This window comes from Elaeis guineensis, chromosome 4 (assembly GCF_000442705.2).
Source record: "Elaeis guineensis isolate ETL-2024a chromosome 4, EG11, whole genome shotgun sequence".
Classification (NCBI taxonomy): Eukaryota; Viridiplantae; Streptophyta; class Magnoliopsida; order Arecales; family Arecaceae; genus Elaeis; species Elaeis guineensis.
The window spans coordinates 117890973-117904310 of record NC_025996.2 but is presented as its reverse complement, the minus strand read 5'-3'; the positions used below and the strand labels follow the sequence as shown (position 1 = coordinate 117904310).

The 13338-nt window shown below is 40.4% G+C and overlaps 1 protein-coding gene across 3 annotated transcripts in view; it reads left to right on the top strand.

The window, feature by feature from the left end:
• The first annotated feature begins 210 nt into the window (after positions 1 to 210).
• The window catches only part of LOC105042745 (exosome complex exonuclease RRP44 homolog A), a 50002-nt gene continuing 36874 nt past the window's right edge, over positions 211 to 13338 (top strand). The window contains exons 1-9 of one of the 3 annotated variants that reach the window (XM_029263892.2): positions 211 to 460; positions 537 to 822; positions 894 to 1031; positions 1114 to 1271; positions 1664 to 1719; positions 7801 to 7923; positions 8019 to 8146; positions 8274 to 8514; positions 8597 to 8756. In XM_029263892.2, coding sequence (XP_029119725.1) covers positions 769 to 822; positions 894 to 1031; positions 1114 to 1271; positions 1664 to 1719; positions 7801 to 7923; positions 8019 to 8146; positions 8274 to 8514; positions 8597 to 8756 — 1058 coding nt within the window. In that variant the 5' untranslated portion in view covers positions 211 to 460; positions 537 to 768. Of the gene's footprint in view, positions 823 to 893; positions 1032 to 1113; positions 1272 to 1663; positions 1720 to 7800; positions 7924 to 8018; positions 8147 to 8273; positions 8515 to 8596; positions 8757 to 13338 lie in introns of all 3 variants that reach the window. The other 2 variants (XM_010920050.4, XM_010920049.4) reach the window with 2 other exon arrangements.

Here is a 13338-nt window from a genome sequence, read left to right as displayed (position 1 = left end):
TCATGGATTAAAATTTTTCATCGAGACCGATCAAATTCATTGGAAGAAAGTATATTTCTGAATCAATCCAAAACAGATAAATTTTATAGATAGAAATAATTTTGGAGGGAGAAATTCGTAGAAAGAAATTGAAATTTTTTAAGAAGAAATAGAGAAAAAAAGTGGAGGGAGAGTCTCTTTTGTTTTTCGTCTCGTTTCCTTCATTTTTTCTTCTTATTTTCTTCTTTCTGGAACGGAGAACTCTTGCTCCCTGTTTTCCCCCGAATAGAGGAGGGCACCTTGTCGGCAGCAGCCATGGGCGACGATGTGGACCATGGTGGCGCCGGCCGAAGCTGTCTAATCGGCGGATGATGACGACGATCTGCGTCGGAAAATCCAAAATAATCACGGAGAAACTGGAAAAAGGAGGGTCAATCGAAGATTGCGAGCCATTCTCTGGCTTTCCGAGGATGTTTTTACGGTGAGAACACTGAATTCAATCAAGATTGGGGATTGATCTTAAAGAAGTGTTTGAACCCTTAAATAAATGCCAGCAGAAGAGTTAGAAGTCAAAAACACTTTGAATCCTAATCGAATAGAGATTCTTTGGCCGAAGAAGAAGAAAAAGAAAAGAACTCCGACGTCGCTCGGGCCGTGCACGCTGATCTTCGTGAACACGCGCGCTGCACCAGTCAGCCCTACGATAAACACCAATCTCAGCCACCGCCGTTCCCCTCCTTCGGCTCGCCAATACCACGAGAGAGGGGGAAAAGTAACCACTTCGTCGAGATGTTGCAAAGCAAATCCTTCGTCAAGAAGACGAAGCAAGGGCGAGTGGTCAAGGTCTGCCACCCGAACCCTAACCCTAACACTAGCTCCCCACTTTCGATTCTGATATTCTCTTGTTCTTCTAGGTCGTGAGGGAGCACTACCTGAGGGACGACATCTACTGCGGCGCGCTGTCGTGCAAGGTCTGCGACACGTCGGCCGCGCGCCTGAGCTCGTCCACTTCCACTATTCTCATCGTCGACACCAATGTTGTACTGAATCAGGTTGGCTTTGTTCTCTTCGATTCCTTCTGCTGCTTGTTCTTCTTGTATTTGAACTCCTTCTGAAGCTCTGAGGGGTTTCCAGATCGATTTGCTCGAGAATCCGGCAATAGATGATGTGGTGGTGCTGTCGGTGGTGTTGGAAGAGGTCAGGAACAAGAACCTTGCTGTCTACAATAGGGTTAAAGCTCTCTGCACCAATTCGCTGAGGAGATTCTTTGTATTCTCCAATGAGCACCACAGGTTAGCACCCCTCTCTTTCCCTATTATTTTTTAATGGAATTTTTCCTGATTTTGATAGCATAAGTAAGAAAAAAAGAACTGTTTTTTGCTTTTTTGCCTAGAATATGTGAAAGAGAAGTGAAATGTTTACATCTTGTCGAGTTTAGGTATAATGTGGGCATTTTCTTGGTACTGTAGCATTTGGTGGGAAGTTAACTAATTTTGAGCTTTTATTTTTGGGTTAGGCTTTGTTTCTTACCACTTTGATAAAATCAGTAATTTTTAATTTAATGCTTTGCCATTGCTTTTTTCCTTCTTTGTTGAGTAGCCTTTATGTATGTCATATAGTGTGATTGGTGAGTTGCTTTTTAACTAATTAAATTTCTCTTTTTTCTAAAAATAATTTAAAACAGAGATACCTATGTTAAAGAGATGGTTGGAGAAAGCCCAAATGACCGAAATGACAGAGGTATGCTTATCAATTTTCAAAGTTGAACCTAAATTTTTTTTGTTAACTCTATTTTATCTATTGCGAGCCTATCTATTATCTCATATTGTGGGTTAGACATACGTGACATGGGCCATTTTGCTTAAAAAAGTTTTTTCTGTCCTTACGCATGATTGCTTCCATCAAATTTGAGTCCGAGCTTCTCATCTGGTGATAAAATATGTTTCAATCAATATATGGCTGAAAAAAATTGAGTTTGAAGAGAACAACAAGGGCATACTAACACTGATGGAAAACTTCATTTTGTCAATAGTCAGCATAAGCAAAATCACCTCCCAAATGGAATACATATTCCTAATTTCGGAGGGTTTATGCGCTTTGGATGGTTCCAATCATCAATATTCCTTCTTTGCAAATGTATATCCCTCTTTTGCTTTATATGCTCATTGGATCCAAGCCATCCAAATAGTAGTGTTGTCAAAGGTGCTTTTGGGGCTAACCTAGGTGCTCAGATGAGGAACCCACCGAGTGCCTCTATAGTCTCTAGGCAAGGCAAGTTTACTAAGGTGACATCTAGGCAAACACCTGGGACAAAGCAAGAGGCATTCAAGCAAGCACTTCTCCAATGTCCAATGGCTTTCTTTCTATCTCTTTTTTGGCCCTTTTTTAAGAGCTTTATTAGCCTTATTTTGAGAGTTATGTTGGTGTATTTGGGGTTACTCTAGAATGTTCTATTTTGTTTAGAAAAGTCCTTTTTGGGAGTTGTATTTTGCTATCATGTTTGGATTTTGAAGTTATTAAAGAATATTTAGTGATTTAGTTGCCGACTTTTATTTAAATGCAATATACGGGAAGTGGCATTTTGATTTGATGTTTGAAAGATGTGAAACATGATATCTAATGTACAAGACAATTATGATTTTTGGTGTTAAAAGATGAATAATTAGTCGGATCCAATCGGGGAGAAGGGCGAATTTCTTCAACCTGCTCAACTCGAATCTCTCGAAAGAAATTTAGAAAAAGATGAAAAAATTGATAAAAGTAGGATTTAGGTTCCTTTTTCTTTCATTGATGATTAATAAACTGAGATATATTACCTCTATTTATAATAGTGTGGTTCGTCCCTACATAATTTGTGTCAGATTTCTCTCCCAGTTTGAATAGGATCGTCTTTCTAAAAATTAACATATGTAATAGAAATAAACATAAAAAAGTTAAAATTCTATAGTATAGATCTCTATTCTTACATTACTTTGCCTTTTGTCACTCTGCTTAATTCTTCTTGGATTGGGAGATACATCCGATCAAAATCTTTTTCAAAAAGGAAAGTTGCAGTTTGACTGGCCTTTTCAGGATTCAAATGATGAAATTTGTGCCTGATTGCTAGCTATTTTACTCCTTTTAGAGGGCAACGCCATACCGTAGATCTCGAAAAGTTATCCAATTTTTTTAAAAAATTATCTCAATTAGGCGTCATTTGATCAAGTTTTAGATTTTAGAAGTTTGACATGTGATTCAGCTTTTTGATATGGCAGATTTCACTCTTGAACTCTGTTTAGTCCTATCTATAGTGGCCAAAGTGGTTCATATCGAATCTGGTAATCCTCTTAGATCATAGTATTATAATTTTTTATATTTTTTTAGATTAAAAAAAATAGATATCCTATTGCATAAGGCCCCTGCCACTGTGGGGTTTAGGGAGGGTCAAATGTGTGTAGCCTTACGCTTGCATGCGTTGAGGCTATTTCCATGCTTTGAGCTTGTGATACCAAGGTCACCATGGGGCAATCTTAACGTGGTACCGAAGCATGCCCTCTTGTTTTTAGCTATATGTGGTATTTATTTCTGATGCTTTTTTTTTTTTGTTGAAATCATTCCTTGCTTTCTTCAGACAAGCACCTTTTTGGCACCTAGCACATTAGTGATCCAGAGATCCTGTCACCTTAAGGGCTTTTACTTTTGGTAACCTTGTTGAATAGCCCATAGTCTTCAGCCTTCTATTCCATTCTTGTCATATTTTTTTATTTTAATAACTTTTATATTTTTCAGGTTGAGTCTAGATCACTTGTGTTCTTTAGATGCCACATACTTCTTGGGATGCTTGGACTCTTTCTAGTATAATTGGAATAATTCTGGCACAAGTCATCCAAGCCCATAAGAAATGTAAATGAACGAAATCAAGTAATTGACATGTGGTTTACACTCATTCATCTAATGTGGCCAACATTTATGCTTTTGTAGATACACATATACATGCATGCATTCATGTAAATATATATCTAAACCAGGGTAGGTTGAATTTGATACTGGTATCTGTACTAATCAGCCACCGATTTAGTATGTTATCAGTTCAATACCGTATCAACAGATGGAGTTTTTTTATTTTTTTTCAATTTTTTAACATTAAATGAAATGTAATCAAGTTTTTTTAGATTTTTGAATTATTTTATTCTAATTTGATGTTTTTTGATGTCTTTCGATGTTTTTATTAAGGTTAAAGTCCTAATTTGATGAATTTATCATCTGGTACACTTTAAATGATGCTTCTTGATGCTAAATAGACCATAATTGAGAAACCAGTGGAGGAACGGAAGAGGGAGAAGGAAAGAGAGGAAGAAGAGAGAGGGGGAGGTAGGGAGAGGGAGGGTGGTAGACGGTTGGTGGAGGGCCAGGGCGGAGGAGGGGCTCCAATATCTGGTTTTCCTATTTCGTTTGAAACAAGGGTCTTGGAGGGGGGAGGGGCCCTTTTTTATTTTGAAGAGCTTTGAAAAAAATTAAGTGAAGTTGGCATGGGGGTTGCTGACATCAATTAAATTCTTCAAAATAAAAAAGCTCCCCGTCCCATGGGACCCTTATTTCGAGTGAAACATAGGAATTGAAGGGCGGAGCCTCCTTTTGCCCCTCCATCGGCCATCGTCCAACCTCCTTCTCTCTCCCTCTCCTCCTCCCTCTCTCTCTTTTCCTCGCCCATTCTCCTTCCCCCTGCCCTCTTTGTCTTATTGAGCCGCACTTTGCTGGCCTTCTCCCTCTCTATCTCTCTCTCTTCCTCTCTCTCATAGTCACTCTCCCTCATCCTCTTTGCTCAGTTGGTATGGCCTAGCATGGAACGATACAGGGGCATACCAAATAGTGTCGTCGGGCAATTGGTGCAGGCACCGATACAGGCACAGCGATCCTTGGTATTTGCTCAAGGTTATAATTGGTCTCAAATTTCTCACTGAAGCTTTAGCTCTGCGAAATATCGCCTGTCTGATAATACTTTTGTAAAGGGGCCCATCCGAATATGTTAGTAGCAAAATTCAACTCGTAAGGTTTTCCCAGCTGCTTAGGGTGGTAGCCGCTGCAAGATTGACGCCCCACACGCACCAAAAAATGAGGGTTGCTACTTCTTTATATTTTAAAGTTCTTCTATATTCAAAGTCCTCACTTAGAAAACAAGTATTGATTTCTCATTTGCTAATACTCGAAGAGTTAAAGTCAAAAAATTAAAGAAATATCTGTGTGGTCATGATTTTTCTTCATTTTGCACTTCTCTTTCTCTAAAGTAATCAAATTGCATATGAAATATTACCCTAAATTGCTATTCTTCAAGTGGTGCTAGTCCTGCTTTCTTGCATAGGTGAGATCCACCAAAATATGCTTTAGGTCCTGCATGTGGCACAAAAATAGGATATCATTATTGGTGAAGTGTGCATTTATTCCAATCAATTAATGATGGAGTTTCATTTAACTCTTAAATCTGTTGCTTTGCCCTTGCTCTGCCCAACCTCACTCCTGCCCTTCGTTTGGCCAATGCCCTTGACCAGTCAATGGGTGATGCAAATTCTTGAATGTTCTACTGTTATTGTGAGCAACGTCCTAGTGTGGTGGTCAAGGGACTGTATACTCATAGTGCATAAGTTTTTTAACCATGTAAAAATAAATAAAATAGAAAAAACAATGATGCTTCTTACCTATTTTTGGGATAAATAATAGCAAGATTAGTAACATGATAGCTAACAATTAGTAATTCCTACTAAGTACATAATACCTAACAGCTATAGTTATAGCATATTTAACATATTGATAATGCCTGTATCCAGCTCGTTCAAAATCCACAGCCACCCTAACCATTAAAAACCGAACCAACTCCATCTACATGGGCTCACACAACAGTGGGCCATATATATGACACTCAATGCCAAATGAGATGCACATGCAGCAGGATGATGCTAAGCAAGCCTCATATGCAGCTGCACAAGGCCAAGTGGATCACCCTTTCAGCTCATATATGGTCTGATTTACGTAATAACTGCATGTAGGCGATGCGGTGCAATCATGGGCAGCATCCACGTATGTGGCTGCATGTGCATGAGTGCAGTTCCTTGTGAGAGAGGGAATAAAGGTGACCATACAAGTTAGTTATGAATGGTGAATAGCAGTGGCAGTGCATAGAAAGTAGTATTTGGCTGGCTGCGTGGAGCTACCAATGGTGCGCGCTTGACGGAATCAGATCTTTGTGTAGGAAGTAGTAATTGTTGGGTCAGTTGATGGTGAGTGCTTGACAGAAGCACACCTTTGTGGCAGGAGGTAGCAATGGTTAGGTCAGTGGTGGGTATCTTGGTCTTGGTTCTTATGTGATTCTGTCTATCCATCTATCTGTCTATGTATCTTCCTCCCTTCCTTCAGTCTATGTTCCTTGGGTCTGGGAGTGGAAGTTATGAAAGAAAAGAAGGATAGAGAAGGAGAGGAGGGCTATGTTCCCTGGGTCTGGGAGTGGAGGCTATCTTTCTCTGTGTGTATGTGCAAGCAATAGGATAAGCGTGTTAGGGCTATGTTCCTTGGGTTTGGAAGTGGAGGGCTATGAATGAAAAGAAGGATAGAGAGAAGGGCTATTTTCCTTGGTTCTAGGAGTGGAGGCTATCTATCTATCTAAGGGCCATGTTCCTTGGATCCAGGAGTGGAGGAAGTGGAGGCTACGAATGAAAAGAAGAATAGAGAAGGTGAGAAGGGCTATGTTCGTTGGGTGTGGGAGTGGAGGTTATCTTTCTTTCTTTTTCTTTGTATGTGCAAGCAATGGGACAAGTGAGGCAGTCTATGTCCAGTGGGTCTGGGAATGGAGGCTATGAATGAAAAGAAGGATAGAGGAGAGAAGTAGAGAGGAATGGAGCCAAGATGTGACAATGGGAAGATGGAAAAGAAGGAAGGTGGATGGCTGGGGATATTTATCTCATCCTTATGTTGGACCAGACACAAATTCAATGGGATACAGTGCAATAGGATGCACATAATGCTTTTTTGTGCGAGGTTGGGGTCAAGCTTTCCACTTCTAACATGACAACTTTAAAAGGAGAGGGGGGGGGGGGAGATAGAGAGAAAGAGAGAAGAGGTAAGAAAACTTTGTCTGGTTGAGGAAGTTGGCCAGATGGTGATAATGGCATGGAAGCTAATTGAGGTGAGAAAGGGAATGGCACATGGTGGGGGAAAGAGGAGAGAACAATTTTAATGATTCTCTTCAATTGACTAGTTAGAATTAGATTTTTTGCTGCTTGGAGTGATTTTCCTAGTTGAATGCCATGTTCACCTACTTGGGTGAGCACTGAGTAGGTTAGCCGTTAGCAATCCTCATCTTCTCTCATTGAAGAATGGTTATCTTTTAATACATAATCTATTAGTTTCTGATGTACCTAATATCATTCCTGACCTCCATAATCAATCCAGTTATCAAATATCTTATGCATCTAGTCTGTCACTTTCTTGTGTACGAAATATCATTCCTGACCTCCTAATCTATCACTTTCTTGTAATATCATTTATGACCTTGATTATCAGTCTTGTTATCAAATTGGTGAGTATTGTGTAGTGGATATTTATGGTTTGTGCCACATATTTTAGACATGTTAGAGTTTTGTATCTGGTATGCCCTTTTGCTTTCTTCCTTACCAAGCCAATTACTGTTGTTTATGATATGAAGTTACATATATTCTAATCAATTTACTGGTATATGACCCATTTTGTCCATAATGAACATGAATGTTTTTGTAATCCAGCTTTCTTTTAGCTAAAAGCTCTTTGATTTTAACCTACTCATGTTTTTACTGCTAACTCTTTTTATTGATTCAGCAATTCGAGTGGCTGCACGTTGGTATCAAAGTCATTTGGGTGGAAGCATACAGGTTTTACTTATTACCAATGACAAAGAGAATAAGAGAAAAGCCATTGAGGAGGGTCTTTCTGCAGAGACAGGTACTCTTTTTTTTACCAGAGAAAATCAACATCTAGTTGATAAAACTTTTGCAATTTTTCTTGGAGTTTAGTGATGGAGATGTGTCTGGTTTCAGTTGAATCATATGTAAAATCACTCGGACAACCAAATTTGCTTGACTTGGTTGCTCTTCCAACCTCTGAAGATGTTGGTATGGAGGTTGAGGATCTGAGACCATCTAAGAGAAAAGTTATCTACAGTGAGGTTTGTTAACCTTCTACAAATTATATGTTAACATTGAAAATATCTGGCATATTCAATATTCTTTCTCCTTTATTCTGCATCATTAGTATATAGTTTTAATTATAACATACTTTTCACTTTGATGCAGCACAAACCTATGTCAGAAATTACTTCTGGTCTGCTTCGTGGGATATACCATCAAGGAAAACTTCGGGTTAATAGATACAATCCTTTTGAGGCTTATGTGGGGAGTGAGAGCATTGGTGATGAAATAGTTGTACATGGCCGGGCAAACATGAATAGGGCTTTTGATGGAGACATAGTTGCTGTGGAGCTCTTGCCTCAAGTCCAGTGGCATGGGCAGAAGTCCTTGATCCTTGCTGATGATGGTTTGCTTCATGGGACTTAATCCTTTTTTTTTAAATAAATACATGTGCTATTATGTAATTTATTTGAATATCTTCCTTTCAGAAGATGATGAGGAAGAAGATGTCCACTTGGTTCCAAGTAGTGCCGACGATGCTCCACGGAATACAAATCTAGTACAGCCTGCTGCTGGTGCATCCACAGCTTCTAGTTCTAGTCGTCCAGCTGGCCGTGTTGTTGGCATTATAAAGCGCAATTGGCACTCGTAAGTCAAAACAAGCATATTATCCTTGATGTTCTTACATGCTTAATGCTTTTCCTTGTCCTTTTTTTGTTCAAAAAGTGCTGGAATAGTTCTTGTTTTATGTCCTTCAATTGCACTGTTGGACTATATAGCTTCATTAGTTGGGATGCTGTCTATTTAGGGCTTAATTAATGCTACAAGCAATCTGGATACTGGATATGTAAAATGCATGGTTGAGATGATCTTTTGAAGGAATACATTGTTCAAATGATAAAGTATTGTCCAAGTTTTACTGCGAAGAGGGGTATTCCTTGGCAAGTCTGTTCTTGGTACATGTCTTGCATCATGCGACAAGTGAGTAGTTTAAAGGTCACAACCACATAATTGCTAGCATATGTTGGACGGTTGAAATGTTGTTTGAGATATTCTAAGATTTAGCCTGGTGGCTTTGGATGTGACAAAATAACTTTGCCAAGACTAGCATAGGGAAGCTGTTACTTTCTGTGTTATATTTAACTTGTTCTGACCTCTGATGCCCTTGCTTGATTTAGAGGGAAATAACCAAAAGGTCACTGGAAACGAGCTGAAAAAGTTTCTCCTTTGTTTAGTTGGACAGACTGTTGCATCAAGGCTGACAATATGCTTGTGCCATGATACAAAAGTATTCCATTTTAGCGTTCTACCTTTCTGAAAATTCTTTCTTGTTGTGATTTCCCTTTATGAGAAAAGATTGATATTTCCCATTACAAAATCTACATGTTTTTTTAAGATTATGGAAGTATATTTATCATATATTTTTTTGTGATAAGCTGTCAAATGCTATGACAGAACTGCATATTGTGATTGGGATGAGGACTGAAGTAACCATAATCGTAGTCTATGTTTGCCAGCAGCACCAGAATGTCCGGTGGTGGGAGTATGCACATTATTGCATTGCATTGCTTTAGAAATGCATACTAAAGCAGTCACACAGTCCTGGAGGACAAGGAGGAAATAATAACTGTTATATATGCCTAATAAAATCAAAAGTTTGAAGCAGATTATGAGTGAATGAATTAGAGAATAAGTGGAGGAGAAGGAATATTGTTGCTTCAACATTTAAATTATTAATACTTCAATAGTGAATTATGTAATGAATGAAAAGCAGTGTGTATTCATAGGAAGCAAGTTAGGTACTTGATAGAAGGTACATGGGTAGAAAGCTGTGTGGAAAGCAAAATCCTACTCTAGGCTTTGAGGGACCCAAAAAATAGTTTTTAATAGGAGATTAGGATGTGCTCATAAGCATGTTATATTAATCATGTTATAGTTTTCAAGTATAGAAAACCTTATAATCCTTTGTTACACTTGGAAAGAGGAAAAAAACCCTGTAAATCTTAGAATAATAAAAACATTAAAGATGCAAAATGAAAATGACAGTTGATGCTACAATTTCTGAAGAAAAGGAAATTATTGAATAGTAAAGCTGGAAATCTGATAGGATGTATTAAACAAACGATCACAGAAAAAGCAAGGAAGAGGATATGCAGCAATGAAGAATAAGGAGTGTTGCTGCTTGTTTCGGCTGAGGTCGGAAGACGAGCAACTGGACCTTGCGCAGTGGTGCTGGAGTGACCTGCAAAACAATGTCCAGGTCGGAGGTTTTCGCTCTGGCGAGGGACTCCGATGCTCAAGTCAGGAATCAGAGAATAATGGAAGCAGCAACTGATTCTCTGAGAGGAGTTACTTTGGTCCTCGGGACTTTAGTTATTTATAAAGGATATGGCTAAACAATTGTGGGAACGTGTGGTTCCAAAGTTGTCGGACTGTTGGACATGCTGTTAGTGAGCGAGATATTCTAAGCTCTTATTTGCTCCCACGAGATGTGGGGAGTTAGTTACGTCCGGACTTATCCACTCAGGGTGAACAGCTACTACACGTGCTAGGAAACTGACTGTCCGAGGTAACGGAGGAAGCTCACGTGCTAGATAGGCCGCATATCAAACTAGATATAAATAGCTCAACTCCACATATCTTAGCTCGATGGTTGGGTTGACGACCACGAAGATAGCTCGCTGGCATGAGATATCCATGATAACACACCGATCCAAGGTATCCACGGTACCATCGTAACACTACTCCCTATTTCTGAGTCTGAGAATCAGACGAAAGGAGTACTTCTAAAGTCGTACCTCGGATCTGGGGAGGCGTGCTCTCATGCTTTTACATGTGTCCCTAGCATTTAAAATTGATGACGTTAGCCTGATGGGTAGGGCTATCTGTTGTGAATGGTCGCGATTGATGGAACCACTCATATGGCGATTTTCTCGAGAATTTAATTTTTCTGACGGTGGCTCTGTCTTCTTCTTCGTCCTCTTTTAAATATGCTTTTCGAGTATATTGAGGCGATTGCAATCCCCCTTCGTTCTAGATTCTCGCTGCGACTCTCAGAGACGGGATGAATCTAGAGTTCTTGAGAAAGCTCGAACTGGTATCGGCCCGAAAAAGGTAGGCCAAAGTTTAGTCCGCTGATCCTCTGGCCCCAGTGGGTGGGGATGTCAAGGTTCCAGCCATTGAATCAATTACCATGGCTGTGGGAGATGAAAATTCCTTTTTGATTGCTGAGTCCGTGGTTTCCCCATTGGAGGCTGTGGTGAAAGCTTTACCAGAGGGGATTTTGACAAAGGAGACTCCGACGGAGAAGGCACAGGCGACGAACGCAGTCAGTCATCTTGAAGAAGTTCCGACGGTGGCGGTGGAGATTAGGGAGTCTTTGGAGCATATGGCTCCTATCAAATACCTTCCTCCGATCATTTTCCAAGCAAGTCCTTCACAATCGGTGCCCTCTGTTCTGTCCGCGATGGGGAATCTCAAGATCGTGGTGGAATTTTTGAGAAATTTTCTTTCTCCTGCTGAAAAACAGTATCTGGACGAACAAGGGGCTCAACAGCGGATGATGGGTGCCTTTAGATCTCTTGCTCAGGTAAGGAGTCTTTGGATCTTTCCTTTTGATCTCCTGCAGTTTGCTGTATTTAATAGTTTTGGTATATAGGTTGGGCATTATCTGGCCAGCTTCGTCGGCTCCATCTTTGAAGCTCAGCATTAGAGCTTACAGCAGCAAAGGAAGAAATAGACTGGTTGAAGTATCTTTTGGAGTAGGAACAATCGGCTACCGTCGAGTTGACTAAGGAAGTCAACCGAGTTGACTAAGAAAGTCAACTCTTCTAAGGATGCCCTCCGAGAAGCCTGAAAAATGATCAATCGTTGAGATGACGAGTTAAGGAAGGTTGAGATGAAGATTGAAGATCTCGAGAGGCAAATATCTGGAGCTGAGAGAGACTGCCGTCGAGCCCGCAACGATATAAAGCACATAAGGAGACGCTCGAAGGAAGAAGGGGTCGAGACTCTACCCCTCCCAAGGTTCGTTCCCAAAGGAGCCCCAGCAGGAGCTCAGCTAAAAGGGCCAGAACATCGGATAGAGCAAGCTGCAAAGGAAAAATACCTCAGAGGGATGAAGGCTCCACCTCCAAGGGGATTCGGATGACTCGGGAGCCGTCTGCACCTCGGAGTGAACTTCAGAAGGCCCTGACAAATGTAGAGTGCCTGAAGGAGAAGCTGAAGGAGGAGAGAGGGCCAGACTTTCCTCCATCGCCGACTCTTGGATCAGGAGTTTTTAACTGTGAACGCTCTTAAGAGGATAGATCGGTTGGCGAGAAGAGGAGTCGAGATTATAAACCAGACTTGCAAGACAGTATTCTCCACAGGCTTCGAGAGGTGTAAGATAATAGCTCTGGTGCACCTTCCTGCTGGCAGTGTCGAGCTTCCGCAAGTCAGCTTCCTAGATGAAAGTCTGAAAGTCGTGACAGAAGACAGTACAGTGAGGTTCGCAAAAATATCTCGATGCATTATTGAGACAAACAAAGTCGATGCGGCTGCCCAGACAGAAGAGATTGCTGGCATTGAGGAGGGCTGTGCTGAAGTGAATCACCATGATAGCACTCTGAGGCAATGATGTATTTTTTTTTTGTAATATGAACTTTGTAATCATTTTGATGCAAATGAATAAAATTCATTTTTGTCATTAATGTTCACTATGTTTGAATAGATGAGTGCAAATCATATTCCGAGCTATATTGGCTGAATTCCAATCCATACTAAGAATTTAGTTATGGTTTAAATCATAAGCCATAATCTAAGCTATAATCCGAGCTATATGACTTATACCTGTCATGTAAGTTTTGAAAGGATAGGAATTCAAATCACTTCCACGTGGCAGGTACCATCGCATGTCTCTTCATGCCCCTTCGAAAATAGTGCAGGGCATGATTTGCCTGCCACTGGCATTAACTTCCATATCGACGGCAGGAACTATACCCAATTGGTGACTGTCATGCATCAAGCATCCGTTCAAATCTTGTCGGTCACGCCTCCTGTCATTAATGCTCTGAGAGAGTGTCGTTTGGAGATCTTCTGAGTTTGGATTTATTTAAACCCCAGACGAGACAGGCTTCTAGGGTTTTCAACCATTCTTTTCTTTTGCCGTAGGTTCCTCTTCTTTGTCTTTCACTTTAGAGCTTTCTTTTACTACGAAGGGAATGAGTTCTGGAGACTCCGACTTTGTCTC